This window comes from Anolis carolinensis, chromosome 1 (assembly GCF_035594765.1).
Source record: "Anolis carolinensis isolate JA03-04 chromosome 1, rAnoCar3.1.pri, whole genome shotgun sequence".
NCBI classification, from domain to species: Eukaryota; Metazoa; Chordata; class Lepidosauria; order Squamata; family Dactyloidae; genus Anolis; species Anolis carolinensis.
In genome coordinates, this window is record NC_085841.1 from 39726611 (window position 1) to 39751871 (window position 25261).

Consider the following 25261-nt stretch of genomic DNA (forward strand, 5'->3'; position numbering starts at 1 on the left):
AATCTCCATGTACAAATGTGAATAAATAGCAAATTCCACTTATAAAAATGGCAAAGTTCCAGTTTTATGGTTATGCTCCTTGTGTTTACAAAGGTAATCAGAAAAATGTTCCTGGAATGTCTAAGAGCCTCTCTGCTGCCTGCACAATTAAATGCATCATGGAGCTGACATGCACAGCTGGAAGAAGTGCTACTGTGTACCTCTGGGTGCCTGTGACTCAAAATAAACTGGCCACTAAAGCCGCTTACAGAAGCAAATCCCAAATAAACCACATGCCAAATAAGAAAAATATTACCAAGACAGCATATTACAGCAGAGAATGCTGCCAGAGCTTTCAATACTGGCAATGTATAAAGCATTTCATGACAGGAAAGTCACAACATGTATGTGTTTCATGAGTCCACACACTAATCATCCTGAGAAAGGGAAAGAATAAAACTATCACAGTTCTATTACAGCCAGGGGAGAAACACAAGAACTTGGGTCAGAGGCCTGTATCAAAATGATGCATGATAGGCCTTAAATAGGCCTTAAATGAGGTGAGTTTCTTCTTAAGTTCTGGAAGGAAAAAGCTTGCTGCATTTTTTCTAAGTATGGCATTGCATGGAATGCTTTTCCCAGCCTTTATGAAGTCCAATTATGGTGGATTACTATTCTGTGCCTTATTGACAATTGAAAAGTTAGGAGTATTGATGCAGGAACATAAAGCAGGACAAATCAAGATGCAGGGATCACAGAGAAATAATAATCTGGACATATAGGAATAAGAAGTCAACAAATGTTCTAACTGAATTTACTATAGCACCATGAAACTCCTTAAAAGGGGAAACTAGAAAGTCACAAAAAACATTTTCAAAGCTAGCCTTGCAAGTTTATAACATAAAAATGAAATCTGCTGATCATACAAAAGTGCAGCTTAGCATTTTGTTTTTCACCATGGCCAACTATGCACTTTTCAGAATCTCATTTTGAGTTGTGCTCTCCTTGATACACCCCTAAAAAGCCAGAAAATGAATATAGGGTTCATTCTACAGTTTAATTTTCTGACATGTTGAAAAATCCTGTATTAACATGACATTTATCAAGTCTCTGTGATCCAAATTTCTCTTTTTTATAAAAGGAAGGGGGAGACCAGTTATTCATCTTGTTAAACTTGCATAATAAACAGGTTATCACCAATTCTCTCTTTTTAGAGCTAAAGAGCTCCACTGAACTTTGTTTGATAGGAAAACTACACATCAGCCATTTGATAATTTTGAATATAGTCTACTAATTATTTTCAAGCCTTCTGTTATTAAAGATAAGGACACCAAATTAAACATAATATTCAAAATAGAAATTACAGAACCATGACCCAACAAAAAACCAAATCATGACTTATTCAAACAATATATATTAAGCACTGTCAGAGAAATAAACAATTTATACAGAAAGATGTTACTCTTTATTTTCTGTGAGACAGAAAATATTGAAAACACATCTAAAAAAGAAGCAAAACCAATGTTAAAAAACTTAAACTTACCAGTCACCTGTTTTCTTAGATTTTCAATTTCTTCTTTTAAACTTTTAATTTCTGTATCTTTGCTTACTGTTAATGGTCCATCTACAGTTGAATAATGTAAGGCCTGGATCGTTTGTGTGGATTCTTTTGGGAAAGAAAATGAGAGGGAGATACACTTATGAGAAGATGTACCCAGAAATTTCAAACCATGTATTAGTTGCTATGGCTCCTTGAGACTTCTCCCTTCATAATATGCTGCTCAAGAAAAGTCTGGGGCAGTATTTTTGGCATTGTGGCTAACATAGTCAATGAGAAAGCACACTCCTTAACAGATATTTGACTTACTACTCTTTAGGAGACTTGGCATATTTTAGGAGTAATAAAGTTTGCCTTATTCCCCTTAATTGATCAGCAACAGTAGGAAAATAAACAACTATAATGTCCAGCTGCTTCCATAAAGCAGAAACAACGCAACAAACATTAATATGCTCCGTCTTGAAAGCTTAACTGAACCAATTGCTGTGAGTTTTCCAGGCTGTATGGCCATGTTCCAGAAGCATTCTTTCCTGACATTTCACTCACATCCATGGCAGGCATCCTCAGAGAATGTGTGAGTTATGTTGGAAACTAGGTAAGTGGGGTTTATATATCTGTGGAATATCCAGGGTGGGAGACAGAACTATTGTCTGTATAAGGCAAGTGTGAATGGTGCAATTAGCCAGCTTGATTAGCACTGAATAGCCTGACAGCTTCAAAGCCTGGCTGCTTCCTGCCTGGGGAAATCCTTTGTTGGGAAATGTTAGCTGGCCCTAATTGATTCATGAATGGAATTCCTCTTTTTTCTGAATGCTGTTTTTTATTCACTATCCTGATTTTAGAGTTTTTTTAAATTAATACTGGTAGCCAGATGTTCATTTTCATGGTTTTCTCCTTTCTGTTGAAATTGTCCACATGCTTGTGGATTTCAACGGCTTCTCTATATAGTCTGACATGGTAGTTCTTAGAGTGGTCCAGCATTTCTGTGTTCTCAAATAATATGCTGTGTCCAGGTTGGTTCATCAAGTGCTGACCTATGGTTGACTTCTCTGGTTGAATTTGTCTGCAGTGCCTTTCATATTCCTTGATTTGTGTTTGGGCAATGCTGCGTTTGGTGGTCCCTATGTAGACTTGCCCAGAACTACACAGTATATGGTAGACTCCTGCAAAGGTGAGAGGATCCCTCTTATCCTTTCCTGAACATAGCATATGCTGGATTTTCTTAATGCAGTGGTTCTCAACCTGGGGTTCCCAGATGTTTTTGGCCTTCAACTCCCAGAAATCCTAACAGTTAGTAAACTGGTTGGGATTTCTGGGAGTTGTAGGCCAAAAACATCTGGGGAACGCAGGTTGAGAACCACTGTCTTAGTGGGTCTGTTCTGTAGATAGTTTGTAGGTTGTGTTTCTTCATCAGCTTCCCTTGATGTATGGTAAGAACACACACAAGAGTTCTTTCTCCCACTCTGGACATTCCACAGATATATAAACCCCATTGCCTATTTTCCAACAAACGTCACAACCTCTGAGGGTGCCTGCCATAGATGTGGGTGAAGCGTCAGGAGAGAATGCTTCTGGAACATGGACATACAGCCCAGAAAACTCACAGCAACCCAATGATTCCAACCATGAAAGCCTTTGACAACATACTGAACCAGCTCTGTTTGTGGAAGCATAGACCTGCCATAGTCATGGACAGAACATCTCCACTTATTTTGTCCCTCACTGCCACAAAGCTCTGTTGAAGCCTGTGGAGTAGTATTTTATCATTTTAACACATAAGAGGGGGCACTGTCTGCTGACCACAAGAAGAATGTGTTTCAAAAGGATGGGTGTGTGAGACAGTACTCAGAGCAGCTATTGTATCGGTTCATAGAGCATTTTTAACATTATTTCTTTTCCACCACCTAAGAAGATACATTTCAGTTATATCAACTATAGTTTTATGAAGACTTCTTAACATATTAGAAAGACCTGAGGTAAATTGTTGAGAGGTTTCATACTTATTAGTATTATTATTATTATCCTTAGTTCTGATTAAAATACATACCTTGAAGTTTCCTGCTAAGTTCAACTTTTTCCTGCTCTAGACGTCTTATTCTCCTTTCATATGCTTCTGTGGCTAAAGTATCTTCAAGTGTCCTTTGAACATTTGCATCTAGGTCCACAGCACGTTGTCCAGCCGCAAATCTTAGAGTACTCCGATCCGAGAGGACACTGAGAAAATATCAGTTTTAGACACAAAGCCCACAGCCATTTTCACTCATTTTTTATTCTAGCTGTTTTCATAGCCCTGTTCATCTGTATCAACATACAAAGATATCTTCTTGTACCTAATGAAGTAGAATGAATCTACAAAAGGTTATGCTGTAGACATACTTATCATGTTCCATAGTGTTACTTGTGATCAACTCTTACAGCATTCAAATTAGGATTATTCCAAAATCTGGAGTTAACAGTTGCAAATTAGTCTAAATAGTATTTCTGGTTGTTCATTTTTTTTTGTCTGTTGTAGGCAAGTATGAATGCTGCAATTAGCCAGAATGATTAGCATGCATTGGCCTTTCAGCTTCAAACCTGGCTGCTTCCTCCCTGGGGGAATCTTTTGTTGGGAGGTGTTAGCTGGCCCTGATTGTTTCATGTCTGGAATTTCCTTGTTTTCAGAGTGTTGTTCTTTATTTACTGTTCTGATTTTAGTGTTTTTTAAAAAATACCGGTAGCCAAATTTTGTGCATTTTCATGGTTCACAGTAACACAATAATAATAATATTAATAATAATAGTAATAATAATGACTCTGATAAGACACATTACTTTTCTCCCTCCTCAGCTTCCTCCCTGGGGGAATCTTTTGTTGGGAGGTGTTAGCTGGCCCTGATTGTTTCCTGTCTAAAATTCCTCTGTTTTCAGAGTGTTGCTCTTTATTTACTGTCCTGATTTTAGAGATTATATTGTTCTGTTTTATTATTCCACAGTAATTTTAATATATTATATTTAATAATAATAATAATAATAATAATAATAATAATAACTTTATTTTTATACCCCGCCTCTATCTCCCCGGAGGGGACTCAGGGCGGCTTACATGGGGCCAAGCCCGAATAAAAACAGTAGCACAATAAAACACAGCAATAGACAACAACTTGCACAATAAAAAAAAATTAAACATTAGCCAATAAAAAACAAGAACTAATAAAAACATGGATTAAAACTGAGAGATTGTAAAAGTAGACTGGGTAAGGTGCACCATATAAATATTGTAAACACAAGGTGACTGATAAAGTGCTGCAAATTCTGGAAGTGCAAATTGGGATGGGAATAGACCCTGTGTCTATATCGAGTTGACAAAGGTAAAAGGTGCAAACCGGTACAAGAATGGTCACAGATACAGATTGCTTCTGGATTAGCAATCTTTATCTAAAGGCTTGAGTAAAGAGCCAGGTTTTCAAACTCTTTCTGAATGCTACCAGGGTGGGGGCTTGCCTGATTTCCCTGGGGAGCGAGTTCCAGAGCTGGGGGGCCACCACGGAGAAGGCTCTCTCTCTCGTCCCCACCAACCGTGCTTGTGACGGAGGTGGGAGGGAGAGGAGGGCCTCCCCCGACGAACGAAGAGATCGTGCAGGTTCGTAGGGGGAGAGGCGATCACTAAGGTAGGAGGGTCCCAAACCGTTCAGGGCTTTATAGGTGATCACTTGCACCTTGAATTGGGTCCGGAAGGTGAACGGCAGCCAGTGGAGCTCCTTAAGCAGGAGGGTTGACCGCTCCCTATAATTTGCTCCAGTTAGAAGCAAGGCTGCCGAACGTTGAACTAGTTGGAGTTTCCGGGCCGTCTTCAAGGGCAGCCCCACGTAGAGTGCATTGCAATAGTCCAGTCTAGAGGTAACTAAGGCATGGACCACCGTGGCCAGATCAGACTTCACGAGGTAAGGTCGCAGTTGGCGCACAAGTTTTAATTGTGCAAAGGCCCTCCCGGCCACGGCCGACACTTGAGCATCAAGCGTCAGTGCTGAGTCCAGGAGGACCCCCAAACTGCGGACCTGCGCCTTCAGTTTGAATTTTGCCAGTAACCCCGCCCCTCTCCCCGCAGGGCATATAAGGCAGCCCTGGGCATCCGCTCCCCAGTTCCTGCACCTTATAGGCGACGAGAAAGGGAGAGGTTTGCTAGTGCGGATGGGAGGGCGGGTTTGTGTGAATTCACAGAGTACACTCGAAGAAACATGGTTACAGGTAAGCAACGTGTCCTTTTTCTTCGTGTACTCTGTGAATGCACACCAATGGAGACTAGCAAACTGAGGTCCAGGATGGTGGAACAGAGCAAACCCGACAACGAGTTGAATGTCCAAACCCAATATTTATTAGGTGCATGAAAATAAGACACAATGCAGAGAGGAGATCGAAACACCGACCTAGTGCATATAATGTAAGACCCCTTGATACCGTGGCCAGCCGGAATAGGTAAAGGGTAAATGCAAAGAAAAATAACATCTCCACAAGGAGAAACAAGGTGGAACCCGTCCCAGAAATCGGGAGAAATATGTAAACAGTACCCTGAAGAGCAACCAACATTGTAAGGGGCGATAAAGGCGCAAGGTAGGTAGTGTTACATCACAGTAGAAACAGCCAAACATAGAAATTGTGGAATAAAAATAATTCAAACCAATAAGAACACTTGGTGTGGTTATTTCTTTCCCAGAAGGGAAAGCAAGTGCCTTGTAAGGGGAAAAACACCTTAAGACAGTCAGGAAGACAAGACTGATCTGGCGAAAGCAGAGTCCTTGTGGGCCTTAAAGTCCATTCAATAGTGGGAAACAAATGTTGGAGGGGTTGACCAGATCGCTGCCTTGCATATGGAGTCGAGAGGGATGCCCCTGAGGAAGGCAGTAGAGGTGGAGAGGCCCCTCATCGATCTCGGACGGACCGAAGGAGGAGGATGCTTAGCCAGCTCGTAATTAAGTTCAATGGCTTGCGCAATCCAATGGGATAGTCTCTGGGAGGAAACTGGGTTGCCCAGTTTGTCGGGGGCGTAAGCGACAAAGAGCCTTGGCGTCTTACGCATTGCCCTAGTCCTGTCTCTATAAAAAAGACCGAAGGAAGACACGGAACCAAGACATCTTGTAGGCATATGCCTTAGATGTTGCGGGCTTGTGGGCCATTCAGAGAATGGCCTGGAGGTTCGGATGGAGAGAATTCAGGCAAGATTCCTCCATGCAGTGAGATGGAGAGATGAAATGCCCAGATGGAGAACTTGCCCGTTCTGTCTGGTCAGGAGGTGAGGCAGAGACGGAAGCGAACGAAAGGTCCCCGAGGACAGGTGTAGAAGTGCTGGATACCATGATTGGCACGGACATGCAGGGGCTATAAGAATTGCTGGAGCTGAGGCAAAGTGCAGTCTCTCCAATACCTTCAGTATCAGGGGAAACAGTTGAAACAGATAGAGGAGTTCCATTGACCAGTCCAGAAGGAAGGCATCTCCGAGACATCTGGGAACTGATGCTGGAGGAAGTCTCGCCCCGCATCAAGGTAGCTGCGCATTGTGGGGAGAGGCATAGCCTCAAGAGCAGTAGCGGTACATGGCAGAGGGTCCTTGGAGGCCGAGGCCTGAGCCGCTCGGGCTAAGTGGGTCATTTGTTTTCCCCGCTCTGGAGTTGGATGCGGGGGAAAAAGCTGCTGACGAGGTTGCCGACGCCCCAAAGGAGGCTCTGGTTCTGGCACCCTGACCACTGTCTGCGTAGAGTGGTGCGGTGAGTCCTGGATTTCACCTTAAGACAACTGCTGAGGTGGGGACCGAGACGTAGCTCAAGGCTGTTGTGCCAGTTGAATGGGAGATAACCTTTTTGATGGGGTGGCCGAGGAGAAAGGAACATCTCTTTGCGAGGAGGCTGAAGAAGAGCGTTGGGTCATACGCCTCTTCACCGGGGTTTGTTTGGAGGGTGCTCTCATAGATTTACCCAGGGTCGGCGGGACTGGGTAAACTGCTGCCGAGTCGGATTGAGCACGTAGAGATTCCTCTTGGGCCCTCTTAAAAGCTATCTTCATCACCGAGGTCGATGGCGGCAAAGTCACATGGGACCGAATCGACGTTACCGATGCCAAGGAACTCGAGGTCGAGGAAGGATCCACTCTACCTAAGTCAACACCATGGCTGTAGTCACCGTGCAGGCCGGCTTCGAAGGTTTTGCAGTCTTAGAAGACTTGGGAGATTTTGGAGGAAACAGGCGTTGTTGACATTGCTCTTGAGGTCAAAGTGGCAGGTTCTGGCGCAAGCGATTTCTCGTAGAGTGCCGCTCTAAGTCTGGCCGCCCTATTCTTCCTTGCTTAAGCCGCGAAGGCTAGGCAGAAGCAGCAGGTACCGACAACGTGGACCTCGCCAAGGCAAAGGAGACACTTAGCGTGGCCGTCAGAGTCAGGAATTTTAGTGGCACACTGGGTGCAGCGTTTGAAATTTGTGGTAGACATCAGAAAACGAAAAGTCCGAAGTGAGCTTTGTGGCAGAAAAAAAGGAAGAGGGGAGCGGATGCCCAGGACTGCCTTATATGCCCTGCGGGGAGAGGGGCGGGGTTACCGACAAAATTCAAACTTTTAGCTTGGAAGAGTTTCCATTGGAGTCTGCGCAGGCGCAGCCTTCTCCATTAGTATGCATTCACAGAGTACACGAAGAAAAAGCCTGGAACAAGCCTTATATGATAGACCATAAGTGCATGCTACCATCAGTACAACAGCTCTTCCAATAGTGAAATACAGCATAGATTAACATTTTGTGCTGCCTTCAGCTAACAATGCATATTTCTTATAATGTTAAGCAGAAAAAATAGTTTACATATTACTATATTTGTTTTCATTCATTCATTTCATTCAAGGAACAGAAGTTAATCAAAAGTATTTCATGTGAACAATTAAATTGGAAGAGAAAAATCTCTTGTGCCAACATTACATTGGAATGTCTACTTTGATAAAAATGTAAATAAATAAATACATTTAATTTTAATGAGGACTAATCTTGAATTCAACCCTTTCTTTTGCATCAATGTAATTATACTTTTTGAAAATATAAAGCTTCTACTTACCAATTGCTTGTGTATGTAAATCCAACAAATGGAAGGTGATGGCCAGAAAAAGCAGTGTGCGTTGGGGGAGGCATCGTTTCCTGGGAAATAAAAGTGCAGGGTCTAATCTAAATTAGATTACACTAATTTGGCGGGAAAGTTGATTGATCTGAATGAATGGAAAGTAACGCTGGGCACATGAGTTACTTCCCGAACAAATATGCCTTGTCATGGGATGCAAACAAAAACACACTTTTTTTGGCGGTTTTAATGCCACATTCAGTGGCATCAGAGGAATAATAAAGGTGCCTTCTTGGTCTTTATTGTGCTGCAGAAGTCTTTTTGCCTCCAAGCAAAGTCACCAAAAATACAAAACCACCTTAAAATCAGCCTGAAAAGAACTCTGCATATTATTCTTGCTCTGTATGTTCTATCATCAATAGCTAGACAGGTGAAAAACAAATTAGCAGTACACATCAAAAAATCAGTACTGCAATTCAGTATATGATACATATAACAAAATGAAAGGATTTTAAAAAATCCAGTGATATCCAATATCGCCAATTATATGAAAACCTCCAGAAAACTTATATCACAATGCTATAATTAGGTTTTTTTTTTAGAATATAGATTTTTAAGAATATAAGGTAGATACAGTAGAGTCTCACTTATCCAAAACTCACTTATCCAACATTCTGGATTATCCAACGCATTTTTGTAGTCAATGTTTTCAATACTTCGTGATATTTTGGTGCAAAATTTGTAAATACAGTAATTACTACATAGCATTACTGCCTATTGAACTACGTTTTCTGTCAAATTTGTTGTATAACATGATGTTTTGGTGCTTAATTTGTAAAATCATAAACTAATTTTATGTTTAATAGGCTTTTCCTTAATGCCTCCTTATTATCCAACATATTCACTTATCCAACATTCTGCCGGCCCGTTTATGTTGGATAAGTGAGACTCTACTGTATATACATACATGTAAGGATGTTATATATGTTATTTTAAATTTGTATTTTAAGATAACTGAAGAAGTTTTATGGCTTTTGAATCTATTGTAAATTTTGTATATACTATCCGAAATCATTTCTAGTATTCAAGTGCAAGTATTATTTATTTCCATATTTACATAGTTGTTTTCATGTCCAACTTACAGAATTCTTCAAACAATCATCATCCACATCAAAGTTTGATGTATCTGTTGGACTGCTGACTTCAGGGATGTACGGTGCTTCGCAGTTTCGTATGTTATCCCAGTCAATCCCTGCAAAGAATGGGTGGCCTTTAAAGTCTTCTATTCCATTCTGCCCAAGTCTATGCTCTCTGCTGCAGATGAGTCTTCGAATAAGGTCCTTGGCATTTTCAGACACATCTGTTACTTGGATAGGAAACTGAAACCGCTCCTTAAAAAGAAAAAAAAGAGGAAATTATGGCTACACTGGGAAACAACTATTTTCTATTTTTACTGCACAGCAACATACAATCTGTCATGTTTATATCGATATACAAAGAAGATTCAAAGAACTACCATTCTTCATTCCTATTATGTTCAAGACTGAATCTTTAGGGGGCATGCCTAGAATTGTTGGTTATAGTTTTCAACATCATCAATTGTTCAACATCATCAATTCTATTTTAATTTTTATACTTAAATATCTGTATTTCTTCACATGTAAGACACCACTGATTGTAAGACACAATCTAATTTCAGTGCCACCGCCAAAAATACATAAGCTACACCTGCAATTCTAAGACGCACCACATTTTTAGCGATGTCTATATAGGGAAAATAGTGCATCTTAGAATTGAAGAAATACAGCATATTCTTATTTCAGCAAGTTATATAACTATTCTATTACATGAATTAATGAACCACTTTCTAATTTGGTAACTTAGATTCTATTTTAGGATGTAATTACAGCCACTTCTAATTTTGTAGCAAGATATATTCCTGGCTAGGGATTAAAGGGATTCCATCAGGCTCAGGTATATAAACACTACTATACCATTACTATAAACTTGTTTATTTATTTAACATCCTGGCTTTGCCTAGTTACAAAATTCAAGGTAGTTCACAATAATTAAAAACAAAATACAGTTTGCAAAGCACAGATTGACTCTACCTCGATAAAAATGCTTGGGAGCAGGATTTTTTGTATTTTGTTTTTTTCTGCATTTTGGACTATCTATTCTATATATATTCTATATATATTCTATATATATTTGGTCACGACTGGACTTACTTTACCTTTTTTATCAATACTTTTTGGCTTTGTGTATAAGATGCATATGAAACATACATGAATTTTGTGTTGAGAACTGGGTCCCATCTCTAAGATAGCTCATTATGTATGTATATGCAAATACAGGTATTCCATTTAAAAAAAAATAATAATCTTAAATTCAAAACACTTCTAGTCTCAAACATTTCAAATATGGGATGCTCATAATAATACTATTCTATATAACAGTAGTTCTGAAAAGGGTTGTACCAATTAAATACAAACTATAATTAAATGAGTAATATAAAATAATAGAAGGCAAAAGCACTGAACTGAAGAGTTATTGGTTCTTTGTGAATTGTAAATGATCTACATATATATAAAAAGACCACTCACTTTATGATTCATTATCTTTCCATAGGTCTCTACCAGGGATTCTGCATAAAAGGGTGTTTCTCCATAAAGCATTTCATACATGCAAACACCTAGGGACCACCAGTCACATTCAGGGCCATATTTTCCTTTCCCATCTTCCATGGCTTGTAAGATTTCTGGAGAGATGTAGTCTGGTGTTCCAACTGCCACTGAAGACTGAACCTGCAGATTATGATTTTGAAAACAAAAATAATGCTCATTAACTACTAATATTTCTCAATGTGAATGTTTATACTGTGGCTTCAAGTGATAATGGAAAAATGTAAACTGAAATAAAGGGAGAAAATATACAATCACACCCACCACATATACTCATTCAATTTATGTTTAAAGACCTGAAAAGATGAAGAATCTGCTACCCTCCAAGGCAATATTTTCCACTGTTGAACAGTTCTTGTAGTAAGAAAAATATTTCTAATGTTGAAGTATTGGTCTAAATACCCTGAAGGCACAAAATCTCATTTGATTGTGGAAGCTAAGAAGGTTCTGCCTCAATGTACTTGGATAAGAGACTGCCAATGAATATTTTTTTTATTACAGTATATCTACCCCGCCCTTCTTACCCTTATGGGGACTCAGGGCGGCTTACAATATAAAACACATATATAAACACTTACAGTAATATTTCAACTCAATTTAAAATTAAATTACATTAAAACATTCATAAATACACATAAAAATAAATATTTAGATGCTTTTCGAGTCCAAAACCGGGTCTGTCAATCTCATCCTGATACATATGTTGTAATTGATACTGCCACTATTAATTGAAAGCCTGGTCCCACAGCCAAGTCTTAACCTTTTTCCGAAAGGAAAGGAGGGAGGGAGCCTGCCTGATTTCACCTGGAAGGGCATTCCATAGATGGGGGGCCACCACCGAAAAGGCCCTGTCTCTCGTCCCCGCCAGCCGCACCTGTGAGGCTGGTGGGACCGAAAGCAGGGCCCCTCCTGAACATCTTAAAACACATGGTGGGTCATAGCAGGAGACACATTCAAACAAGTAACCTGGACCATATAATATCATGTGCCATAGGCTATAATTCACAACTAGGAATTCCCAAAATTACCTCTCAGTATTCCTTGCCTAAGAAAACTTTATGAAATTCACAAGATTGCCATAAGTTGACAGGTGACATGAAGGTACATAAACATGGTTTTTAGGTAGAATTTCTTCTCTTGTAATTTCAATGTTGTAGAAGAAACATATATAATTCACCAACATATGTACAATGGACTGGATTTTGTTACAATGACTGGAGTATATCCATTTCCCATAGTACATTCATTACTCAGTCTCTTCCCTATGTTTCCAGCATCACTGTTCAAGCTGATATGTCAGTTCCGATGCTGTTCTGATTTGAGAACATCCTTTTTTTTTCCAGGCGTACTGCAAGGGCCAGGCAGATTTTTCACATGTAGGTTAAAGAAATTGATTAGATAGGAGACATTGAGAAGGAAGAAATCATTTTGTCTTCTTTGATGTCTTTCCTGCATTGCATTCTCCCATTGTAATAAATATTTTGTCAGGTCTTTGCTAAAGGTACACAATACCTGCCAGTAGGGACCTGAGTACTTGTAAGCATTATAAAGACAAAACAAATAACCATAATCTCTCAACATCTATTTATTTATTCTGATTTCAAATTTGTATAATATAGTCCTTTTTTTTGCTAGCAAAGGCAATAGTCTCCGGAGATAAGATCTGGTATAATAGAAACAGTAATTGGTATTTGGGAATGGAATAGGGATGAACTGTGAAATGAGTGAATCTTACGTATCAGTTATTAGGTATTCTTCTGGATAAAAATTGAACTACTTAATTTTTTCGACATAATTACCGGGCTGATAATTTTGCAGCCCAGTAATGTGGTTTTTATTATCAGAGCTATGATTAGATATTGTAGCAGCAAATACAGGACAGCATTCAAAAGGCATCTGAAGAAATATTTTTGTTGTATTTTAATCGTAATGTACCGTTCCATCTTCCATCAATTTTAGGCAGGAACCAAAATCTGCTAACCGAATGTGTCCATTCATATCCATCAAGATGTTGTCTGGTTTGATGTCCCTGTAAAGAAAATTCACTTGGATCATTCCATTCTATTTCTATTATATTAGGGCAAGTACAAAAAAACGATTTTGCATTTCACATTGTTCATACAACCAGTGTTCAGTATCCACAGATTCAATCAGCTATAACTCAGAAATATTCATATTTTTAAAATCCTAAAAGGAAACCTTGATTTTGCTCCACCCCAAGAACTACACTGATGTGTGGGCACACCCTGCTTAGCCTCCCACTATTCCACAGATCCTGAGGCTTTTTCCAATATCCATTTTAGCTATTGGCCATTTTACAAAAAGTACCCCATTTCATTACATTATTGTATACAATGAGACTTCAACATGCTTAAAAGAGACATTTTACATGAGAAGAAGGAAGAGGATACAGCAACAACAGTGGTTTGTTAAGACTATATATGTATCTTTAATAAAGTAATGTATTGAAATATTTTAAACAATTACTTTACTGTAAAAACTCTATTGCAAATTGCTCTGGAAAACAAAATTTCTATCTGTCTCCTTAGAAATAAGATCAATCAAGTTCAGTGGGATCAGGGCCGGCCCAAGATAATTTTCAAGTGTAGGCGAACAGAATTTTGGTGCCCCTCCCCCCCCCAAACCAATCACTGAAAAATAAGTGTTGGATAAGCGAAAATGTTGGATAATAAGGAGGGATTAAGGAAAAGCCTAAATAAATAACAAAGATATACTGTATTAATTACGGCCGCATTGCGCATGCACAGTGGTCAGAGAGGGTGCCCCGCACATCTCACCCATCTGCCAGAGGTGGTAAGAACAGCGAGATGGGCGGGGCGCCCTCTCCAACCACTGCATGTGTGGCATGCAGCTGCTTGGCGCATGCTATTGGTAGAAGAGGGCGTCTCGCCCATCTCGCCCATCCGCCAGAGGTGCGGCGGGGCCAAAGAAATCCGCCAGAGGTGGGGTGAGGCCAATTGGCTGCATGGCGCCAACGGCCGACCATTGCGGCAGCCCATCTCGGCGCCTGTTTATTGCTCAGTCCTGCTGCCTGCCTCGTATGGATTGCCAGAGGCCCCGGCAGGTAAGAGGCCTTCCTGCCTCTAACCGGGTCGCCCTGCTGCCCCTTTAAGGACAGGGAAGTGATCCTGGCCTGCGCCTGAGGGCTGTCTCCTTCCCGCCAAAGACACCTTCCTAAGCCTCCTTGGGAAGGTGTCTTTGGAGGGGAGGAGACAGCCCTTAGGCACAGGCCAGCATGGCTTCCCTGTCCTTAAAAGGGCAGCAGGACGGCCTGGTTGGAGGCCAGGCCTGGCCATGGAGGCAGGAAGGCCACGCCTGGGTGGAGGTGCCTCAACGGTTGCTGAAGGCACCATCCTATAGGAGACGCTGTTGAGGCACCTCCGCCCAGGGGTGGTCTTCCTGCCTGGCTGCGGCCGCCACGAAGGCAGGCCAGGCCGCAGCCGCAGAGGCAGAAAGGCCACGCCTGGACAGAGTTGCCTACATGATGGCGCCTTCGGAAACCGACTAACTCGCCTAACGGTTGAGCCACCCCTGAGTGGGGTTTATCTCAGAAACATAAAAAGGATTACAGACTCAGAAACTGCAGTTAGTGCAAAGGTCGGAAGCCAGATTACTAACTGGAGTGAGCTTTAAGGAGCATATCATGGCCCTTCTAAAGCAGTTCCACTGGCTTCTGACAAGTTTCTGGGCCCAATTCAAAGTGCAGGTGATTATCTATAAAGCCCTATACGCTTCGGATACAACCTATCTTCGAGACCACATCTGCTTCTATGAACTGGCCCGGGCACTGAAATCTGCTAGGGAGGCCCTTCTCTCGGTCCCACCACTGTGTCAAATATGGTTGCTGTGGACGAGAGAGAAGGCCTTCTCAGCAGTAGCTCCCCAGCTCTGGAATATCCCCCCTAAAGAAATTAGACTAACCCCCACACTTCAAGCCTTTTGGGAGAGCTTAAAAACATGACTCTTTGAGCCAGTGTAATCTGGCCATCTTAATGACCCACCGATTTTGCCACTCCGCACTTTGTTATTACAGATAGCCAGCTTTTTCACAAGTTCTACTGCATTTTAGGAAACTTTAAAATTCTTACAATTTTTATTGGGATTTTATGTGTATTGTTGTTTTTTATACTTATATATTTATACTTGTGTAGTTGTGTATTGTTGTTTATACACGACACTTATAGTGCTGCTGTGAGCCGCCCCAAGTCCCCTCAGGGAGATGGTGGCAGGATACAAATAAAGATGATGATGATGATTACTACTACTGTGTGCAAATATGATTATTTTATGTTATATGTTATGCTCAGATCTTTACTATTTCTCATAAAAAATAAATGATAGCTTTTTAGTTACGGATGGGCACCTTTTTTCTCCTGGCAACCAATACTGTTGAACCCAGTTATAATATACAGGGTGTTTGAAAAAGAACTCCCTATTCACCATTTAAATTAAATGTTGAATAGGGAGTTCTTTTTCAAACACCCTGTATATGGTAATAAATATATCCCAAATACAAAGGAGACTAGTGGAGAATGGAAAATCAAGTGGGTGGAGGAAAAGAGCATACAGGCTGAGGGGGAGCATAACTCTAACAGGTGATCTCCACATAATGATTTTGGTTGCATATTCTGAAGCTGATATTCTCTAGGATCAAGGTTAAAGCATATCAGAACCATTGGGACTTTTAATTGTTCCAGTGATCTATGATGCACATTTAGGATTTTGGGTCCCTCAAGTTTTAGTAAAAACAACAACAATACCACAACTCATGTACACACAAACCTCATGAATGATCTCTTAAAATAAAATTGTCTTCTCTTATTTTATTTCTTAATACTGAAGTTACCTGCCTTTTTGTATTAGGCTTTTAGAATTAACTTTAAATGCTAACAAAGCATAGAATAGTACACAATATAATAATAATAATAATAATAATAATAATAATAATAATAATAATAATAAAAACTTTATTTATATACCGCCCTATCTCCCAGATGGGACTCAGGGCGGTTTACAGTAATAAAAGCAACACAAACATTACATAACAACATAATACACATTATTAAACAAAGTGAAATAATACAATTATAACAATAAATCACACTAACATGACCAGATCAAGGGGACGGGAACCATAAACCCAATATATTAAAATGTATCATTTTAGGCTAGGGAAATCTTGTGAAATATATTCAGGCTCAGAAATCGGCGGTAGTCCAATGTAATTACTAAAAACCTGCCGACACCACCAGGTCTTCAGTTCCTTACGGAAATTGGATAATATAGGGGATTGCCTGATCTCTTTTGGCAGTGCATTCCAGAGCTGGGGGGCCACTGCTGAGAAGGCTCGTTTCCCTTGTCCCCACCAGCCGCACTTGAGACGGTGGTGGGAGCGCAAGAAGAGCCTCCCCGGAAGATCTCAAGGTCCGCACTGGATCATAGGAGGAGATGCGATCACGGAGATAGGTAGGGCCCGAGCCGTATAGGGCTTTATAGATCAAAACCTGCACCTTGAATTGGGCCCGGCAGTTTATCGGCAGCCAGTGGAGCTGCTTTAATAGGGGCATTGTGTGCTCCCTATAGCCAGCTCCCGTTAGAAATCTGGCTGCCGATCTTTGAACCAGTTGGAGTTTCCGGGCCGTCTTCAGGGGCAGCCCCACGTAGAGAGCATTGCAGTAATCCAGTCTGGATGTAACTAAGGCATGGACCACCGTGGCCAAGTCAGACTTCTCGAGGTAGGGTCGCAGCTGGCGCACAAGTTTTAAATGTGCAAAGGCCCTCCTGGCCACCGCCGACACCTGGGCATCAAGCGCCAGAGATGAATCCAGGAGGACCCCCAGACTGCGGACCTGTGCCTTCAGGGGGAGTGCAACCCCGTCGAGCACAGGTTGCCACCCAATACCCCGATTGGTCCTACGACTGACCAGGAGGGCCTCTGTCTTGTCTGGATTAAGCTTCAACTTGTTAGCCCTCATCCAGTTTGACACAGCTTCCAGGCACCAGTTTAGGGTCTGAGCGGCTTCCTTGGAGTTTGGTGGAAAAGAGTAGTAGAGTTGGGTGTCATCTGCATAAAGATGGCATCGAACTCCAAAACCCCGGATGACCTCTCCTAGCGGTTTCATGTAGATGTTGAAAAGCATGGGGGAGAGAATGGAACCTTGCGGGACCCCACAGGTCAAAGGCCAGGGGTCCAAGCAGGTGTCCCCCAGCTTCACCATCTGGGTACGATCCCCCAGGAAGGAGCAGAGCCACTGCAAACCAATGCCCCCAAGACCCATTCCCGAGAGCCGCCCCAGAAGGATACCATGGTCGATGGCATCAAAAGCTGCTGAGATGTCCAGAAGAACCAGAAGGGATGCACTCCCCCTATCTAGTTCTCTGCGGAGGTCATCCACCAAGGCGACCAAAGCCGTTTCAGTCCCATAACCAGGCCTGAAGCCAGACTGTGACAAATCCAGATAATCGGTCTCAACCAAGAATTCCTGGAGCTGAGAAGCAACCACTCTCTCCAGGACCTTGCCCAAAAATGGGAGGTTGGAGATTGGCCGGTAGTTGTTTAATAATAATGAATCTAAAGTCGCCTTCTTTAAAATGGGCCTCACAATTGCCTTTTTAAGACAAGATGGAACATGCCCTTGCTGCAAAGAGGCATTGATGATACCCGTAAACCAATCAGCAAGCCCCCCACTGGCGAGTTTGATAAGCCAAGATGGGCAAGGATCTAGTAAAATCTGACAGACAGGTGCCTCGGTTACATCCCCTGGTTCTGCACTTATGTTAGCGCCCAAGTCGGAGCGAATTCGAGCGACTTTGTCTGCAAAATGATGTGTGAACTCGCCACATCGGGTTGTCAGGTGATCAGAAGGCCCCTCCCCCTCAGGAGGATGGAGGAGCTCCCTGACCACCTGAAACAACTCTCTTGGTCTATTAGTTGCAGACGCAATGTGCACGGTCGAGAAAGTCTTTCTGGCTGCGCGCATTGCCACGGAGTATGCCTTAAGAGAGGCTTTAGCCTGTGTTTGATCGGATACACTTCGAGTCCTCCGCCAATGGCTCTCTAGCCCCCGCCTCGTACGCTTCATCACCGCCAGCTCCCCAGTGAACCAGGGGGCTGGTTTGGACCAATGCAACAAGAGGGGACGCTCAGGGGCGATCGTGTCTATTGCCCTAGAGACCTCCGTGTTATAGAGATCTACCAGGACATCAACAGGATCGTCAACCAGCATGGCAGGAAAATCCCCAAGAGATGTCAGGAATCCATCCGGGTCCATAAGTCTCCTGGGGCGGACCAACTTAATGGGCCCACCACCCCTGCGGAGGTTAGAGGTTACAGTAAGTCTAAAGCTGATCAGGTGATGATCGGTCCATGACAATGGAATAATTTTTTGCTCTTCCACACCAACATTTCCCCCGTCCACAACAAAGACTAGGTCCAAAGTGTGGCCAGCTACATGGGCAGGCCCTGATATCACTTGGGACAATCCCATGGTCGTCATGGAGGCCATGAAGTCCAGAGCTGCGCCAGACAGGGCGGCCTCCGCGTGGACGTTGAAGTCTCCCAGCACAACAAGAAGCTGAGACTCCAACACCACGTCGGAGATCACCCTCGCAAGCTCTGGCAGGGAGACTACTGTGTCGCGGGGTGGTCGGTACACAAGTAGAAGCCCCAGACTGTCCTGGTTACCCACTTTCAGATGGACACATTCGAATCCTGAAAATTGCGGAACAGGGCACCTGGTCAGGATGATGGAATCACGATAGAGCACCGCAACCCCGCCTCCCCGCCCTCCATGTCTGACCTGCTGATGCACTCTGAAGCCTGGTGGAGGTTTACCCCCCCCCCCCCAGCTCATTCAACCAGGTCTCAGTGATGCATGCTAGGTCTGCTACTTCATCCAAGATTAAGTCCTGAATGGCAGCTGTTTTACCATTCATACATTCACAAGCCAACTTATACATGCCTTGCATATGCTCAGTTTACTCACTTAAAAAACACACAGAGAGCATACATTATGGCGGTTTTGTAAGTAAAGTGAAATATGGCAAAATATGCAAAATATGCTTTTTGGAAACCACTCTAATTCAATACACAGAAGTTAACAGAAGGAAAGCAAAAGGAGAAAATGTATGACAATGTACCGGATATACTCGAGTATAAGCCGACCCTAATATAAGCCAAGGCACCTAATTTTACCACAAAAAACTGGGGAAACTTATTGACTTGAGTATAAGCCGAGTGTGGAAAATGCAGCAGTTACTGGTAAATTTCAAAATGAAAATAGATCCCAATGAAATTATATTGAGGCATCAGTAGGTTAAAGGTTTTTCAATATTTACCGTATTTCAAAGAAAAACAGTAATCTAGTCTGTAAGTAGAAAAGTAGGGTCAACAAAAATAATATGGTATTAACAATAACATAATAATAATAATAATAATAATAATAACAACAACAACAATAATAACTTCATTTGTAACCTGCCCTATCTCCCCATGGGGACTCAGCCCAGCTTCCAACATAGTAACAGGCAAACATTTAATGCCTACACAAACAATGCAGAGCTAGATATAGATCTATAATTATATATACTAATTTCACATATGCATTTCCCCCTGAAACATTTGCAAATCCTCTCTCTATATATATGTGTGCATTTCCCTCAAGCAATATTTGTAAGCCCTATATATTTATATCTATCTAGACATCTCTATATTGTGTGTTTGTGTATATGCATTTCCCCTGCAAAATTTGCAAGCCCTACATATCTATATTCATATATCTGGACATCTCTCTATATATAGATAATTATATCTGTATAGGATTTGCAAAGACTTGCAAACATGTGAGGTGAAAATTCATATATAAAATAATGTATACACATAGATACAGATATACAGGTACATTGAAATCTCTAGATATCTATATGTTTATAGGATTTGCAAAGACTTGCAACATATGAGGGGGAAATTCATAGATAAAATTAATGTAGATAGATAGATAGATACAAATATAAAGGTACATAGGAATTGCAAAGGCTTGCAGGGGGAAATGCCTATATATCTATAGCAGAGATTAATAAATATTTCAGGAGAAAATGCTTTTATAAGATTGATGGTTTTATATATATATATATATATATATATATATATATATATATATAATTCTTCCTGACTTGCAAGGGCTTATTTCCCTTTTCAAAATATTCCCTTGGTTAAGAGCGAGGGAAGCTTTGGAAAAGAAAACACTGATAAGGGAGGACAAGATGAGAGATAAATATATCATATATTGCAAGCAACAGCCTCTGGGCGGGAGGGGGGGGGCACAGAGGTGAATAAAAGTGAATAAAACAACATACAAGATATATATACATATATAGTTGATGCAATGAATTAAGTGTGATATAAAAGAGAATGGAAGGTACTGATGTATTTGATGTATTTTAAGAAAACTAATTAAAAAAGTAAAAAACAAAAACAAAACAAAAACAAAACAGCCTCCAGGCGCAGCTGCTGGCTTGACCCAGACCTGATTATAAGCCAGGGGAGGCTTTTTCAGCTCATAAATAAGGGCTTCGAATATATACGGTATATATAATTCTAGCTTTTTGTTCAATACCTCCTATTATATATATACTATATATGTACTTCCTTACCATTTGTGAACAACCTAAAAGTTGTGAACATATAAATTATTTTACTCTATTATATTTAGTGCAATAATTTTAAACAAGTGAATTGATTAAAACCCGATATAAAACATATGTGCACTACAATCCTTTATATAGTTAGTTGGAAGTAAACTCTATTAAATACTAAGGTTCTTACCTCTGATTAAGAATTAACCAAAATAATTTGAGTATGTACAATGATGTGGAAAATATGGATCCCATGTTGGGAAAAGGTAGCATATAAATAATTCAAACATACATACATGTGAAATGGAAGAGTAGATGAATTGAAAGAGCTAGCTGTGCTCAATCCAGAAATTATTTTGATTGCTTTATGTAATAGTTCAGCACTTTCCGTTTGCCATCACCTACCATGAAACATCCTGCTGAAGACTGCCAACCCCTTTCCCACCCTACTTCAGAACTTAAATCTTCCTTGTGAACAACACATATTCCGCTTCTCTTTTCTTTGCTCTACTAGGCTTTTTCTGTTGAACATTTCAATTTCTTCCGAGTTTTCTTTGCTGTTATCCAGCTTTTACCATACTACTTTGTTTTAGGTCATGAATAGTCTGCTAACTGTTGTAAGAAGAAAATGCACATCTGGTCTAGACACAAAAACCACACAAAAACCCAATACTATTGTTCTCTAGACTCAGGAAAATTCAAAATAGAAGATGTGAACAGGCACTGAAAATCATTACTTAAAAAACAAAAGAATGAAAAAAGTATTATAGTATATTTCAAATATTTAAAATTATTTAAACTTTATTTAAAATTTATAAGAACAAAAATATGACAATTCATAATGCAATAATGGTTTATTTGTTTTTAATAAATGCAATGAAACCGCAACGTGGTTACAACATTTGCTTCTCTTAGATGTCAGTACTGTGCATTGCTGAATAAATATTGCAGCTCTAAAAGAGTCCTATGATTAATGCTGATAGGTAGCCTTTATTCTCATCTTCATTTTTACATTTTATAAGGTTACAACTCAAGTGCTAGGATGGATACCACTATTTTCACTAGCTTCAGGTTTTGCTCCTAATGTAGCATCCCTCAACAATGCTACTCAGTTCCTATTGGTATTCTGGAGCAATGGAAAGGACAAATCATGAGGATTTTGTGTGGTTGTGTCTAAACCAGATGTTCAATCACAATTACAAAAATATCGATCATGTGATTGATTTTTAAAATCAGGATAACAAACAGCAAACCTGAGCCACCAATTATCATTGATTAGGTCATGTGGAAAAATTACTGTTTCATGGTAAAAGGCTGCAAAAAAAAACAACTATTTTCATTAAAAGTAAAATTCATTCTGTAGACCCAGTTTAGATGTTTCAGAACGCCAGCAAAATACCATGGGAAATTAGTAGAAATGTGCCTAGCTGATCTAATTTGCAAAGCTCGAAGAGTAGACAATCCTAAGATAAATAATCTTTATCTGAAACATGACAGACTGTAACAATTAGGATAGAATGTTTTGAAGCTCTGACGATTCATTAATCAAGACTAATCTTGAATTAAAATGTTTAATTACATACAGAGGTTTCAATTCCATTTCCTGTTTCCATAAAATGATAATTGTTATTTTACAGTAAATAAATGTTGCAAATCTTAGTTTTATTATTTAAATGTAAAAGCTGTTTCCTTTCACTTGTTACAGAAAATATGATCAATACAATTACAGCAAAAAATCAGGTTACTGCTCTTACAAAGACTGTCAAGAGTCAGACACCAACTGAGAGCTATGTGTAGTTTATTTAACAAACAACTCAAAAAGCTCAGCAAATTGTCCAAAGAGCTTATAACACTTAAACTTCAGTGTAAATAAGCAGTCAAAATGAAGAAAACGTCAAAAGAACAAACTGGAATATAATCCGGATTATCCGGAGATATAATCCGGATTAAAACCAAGGTGCTTGAATTCAGCTCAAAATCGCAAGGCAAACTCAAAACGGCAAACCGAACAAGGGCAAATAGTCCCAAAGGCTCAAAACTTCCCCAAAACCCAAAAGTACGGCAAAAAGCCCAAAACTAAAGAGAAAGCCCAAACCGGGCTAAAGTTCTTCACCAAAAGCGGCGCAGGCAAACAAAGCTGGAAAATGCTGAAGCAATAGCGACAAGTCGCTGTGGAGTCGAAAGCCAAGCCAGATGTCAAGAGAACGAAGCATCGTAGCGAAGTCAAGCCGGTTCAGAGTCAGGGTTGGAGAACAGTGTCAGAGCCGAGGACGGAGCCAGCGGTCAGCAATGGAAGTCAGCCACGGAGACGGGAATGATGCCAAGTCGAGTTTGAGAGCGAAGAGATATGCCAAGTCAAGTTCCGTTCCAAGGTCCAAAGGGTGAAGTCATCACAGCAAAGTCCACGTCATGGGATAACACAAAGAGCCAAAATGATGAAGGCGAGCGGCAGCTAATGCAAAATAGTAATAACAATGCAGTCCAAAGAGAAAACCCACACAGTTCCAGCCCTCCGTCGTAGAATAACCCGGATCAAACTTACATCGGTTGCAAAGTCCCAAGCCAGTCTTCGGAGTCACGTACAGGAAACCCAATGGCACCCAACAACACCTTGCCACACGCAAAGAACAATGGCCAAAAAATCCCCAATTTATTTAGGCTTCCTTGGGCGTCCAAACAACCAACACCTTAGGAGCAGGTGTCCCAAGCTCCTCATCAGAGTCCGAGCTCCAAACAGCCAACGCCTTAGGATCAAGCATCCCAAGTTCCTCATCAGAGTCAGAATCGCCCTGCCTACGCCCAACCCTGTCCACACCTGCAAAATTGCCCTCATTCCTCCAGGCAGACCATGTGGGATCTGCTTCTGAAGAACCCCAAGCTTCTCCTGCGTCCTCAGCATCCATGGGCCCAGTTTCCTCCCCAAGATCCTCCGGAGCCCGTGCCCAGTCTATGCCAACTCCTTCCGCCACCACCGGGTCCTCAACAGTAATTTCCACCTCAGAATCCCCTTCCAAATCCACAAATGAATCCCCATCTGAGGATTCCTCAAGTATCTCCCTGACCCTTTTCCTGTGTAAGTCTTCCAACGAGCCCTCCTCGCGAGGAGTCTTCCTACCCCTCCTGATCCTACCATTGTCACTAACAGCCTTGGAAGACTCATTCACAACAAAGACCTCAATTTTACTTAAAAAAACTTATTATGAGATGGCATCAAAATCTATGCAACACAAATACACTATAAAGTATCAATATAATTATGTCAGTCAATGTTCACATTAATAACATTGATATAGGTTCTGGTCTATTCTTTGTTGCTGTTTTTTCGTATACACATTTAGGAGATTTATAAAGCTACAGAGTACTATACTGGGATATGGTTAATCAGGATAACAGATAGTTATAGAAATACAAAATAAAATTAAAAAAACTTAAAAATACAATAACTGAAACAGTAGAGGTAGTGAATATAATAAAAATAAAATAAAATGGCTAACAGGCCAGATAGAAACTGCAGTTTTAGTTTCAAATGTACCACAAAAGGAGGGTATTTCCACAATTAGATACAAATCCTATTATTATTATATCCATTGAAACTGTGCATATCCCTTCTTTCCACTCTTCAGCCTTCAAGAGGACTAAAAAAAAACATCATAGGCCACTAGCAATAAAATCCCAAATAAAGGAATCTAAAATCAGTTGAAACATAACTTTCAATTTAGCAAGACAGCAACAATCATAGATATCACATAAGTGACTGGACAAATAAGACCTTGGAGGATGAGACTATTCCATAGTCTAAGTGGATGCTAAACAAAATAAAATTCTTGTGCTTGACCAGATAAATTATTTGATAATTTGGTAAAGAATCAGCTATAAATAATTTAAAATAAACACACAAGACTTAAATGAAAATACACAAGAAAGCAACCTACTTCAACTATTAAAGGCATTGCATGAACTTTCAGGCCCAGTACGATTCTCTATATTTCAACAAACTTATTCTTTATTTTAAATTTAAGTTTCCACTGACCTTAAGTGTCAGGAGTCAATTATATTAACACTCAAAGTCTACTGTAGTATTATTCTGCAAGTAAGAATAAATGATTATAATTCTTTTCTTCAAGAATGGAAATAACATATTGAACCACAACCATCTCTGATTTAACGCTCTGCAATACAGTATAATACTCATCGGTAAAGCAGCAGGCCTGATTGGAGGATGGAAATATTCTTGTATTTCAAATGTGTGTAACTACTCACTATTTTTTATTCCATCACCCTGCTTGGTGTTTTTTATGCTAGCTTTGCATTCCTCAAAGGAAACTT

General features: G+C 40.5%; 1 protein-coding gene across 14 annotated transcripts in view; it reads right to left on the reverse strand.

Moving 5' to 3' along the window:
- The window catches only part of cdc42bpa (CDC42 binding protein kinase alpha), a 174841-nt gene that overhangs the window by 80735 nt on the left and 68845 nt on the right, over nucleotides 1-25261 (reverse strand). For all 14 annotated transcript variants that reach the window (XM_062972916.1, XM_062972902.1, XM_016990695.2 and 11 more), the window contains exons 6-11: nucleotides 13217-13310; nucleotides 11204-11404; nucleotides 9740-9988; nucleotides 8598-8677; nucleotides 3585-3751; nucleotides 1523-1645 (exon numbers count right to left, since the gene is read on the reverse strand). In XM_062972916.1, the coding sequence (XP_062828986.1) occupies nucleotides 1523-1645; nucleotides 3585-3751; nucleotides 8598-8677; nucleotides 9740-9988; nucleotides 11204-11404; nucleotides 13217-13310 (914 nt within the window). The remainder of the gene's footprint in view (nucleotides 1-1522; nucleotides 1646-3584; nucleotides 3752-8597; nucleotides 8678-9739; nucleotides 9989-11203; nucleotides 11405-13216; nucleotides 13311-25261) is intronic.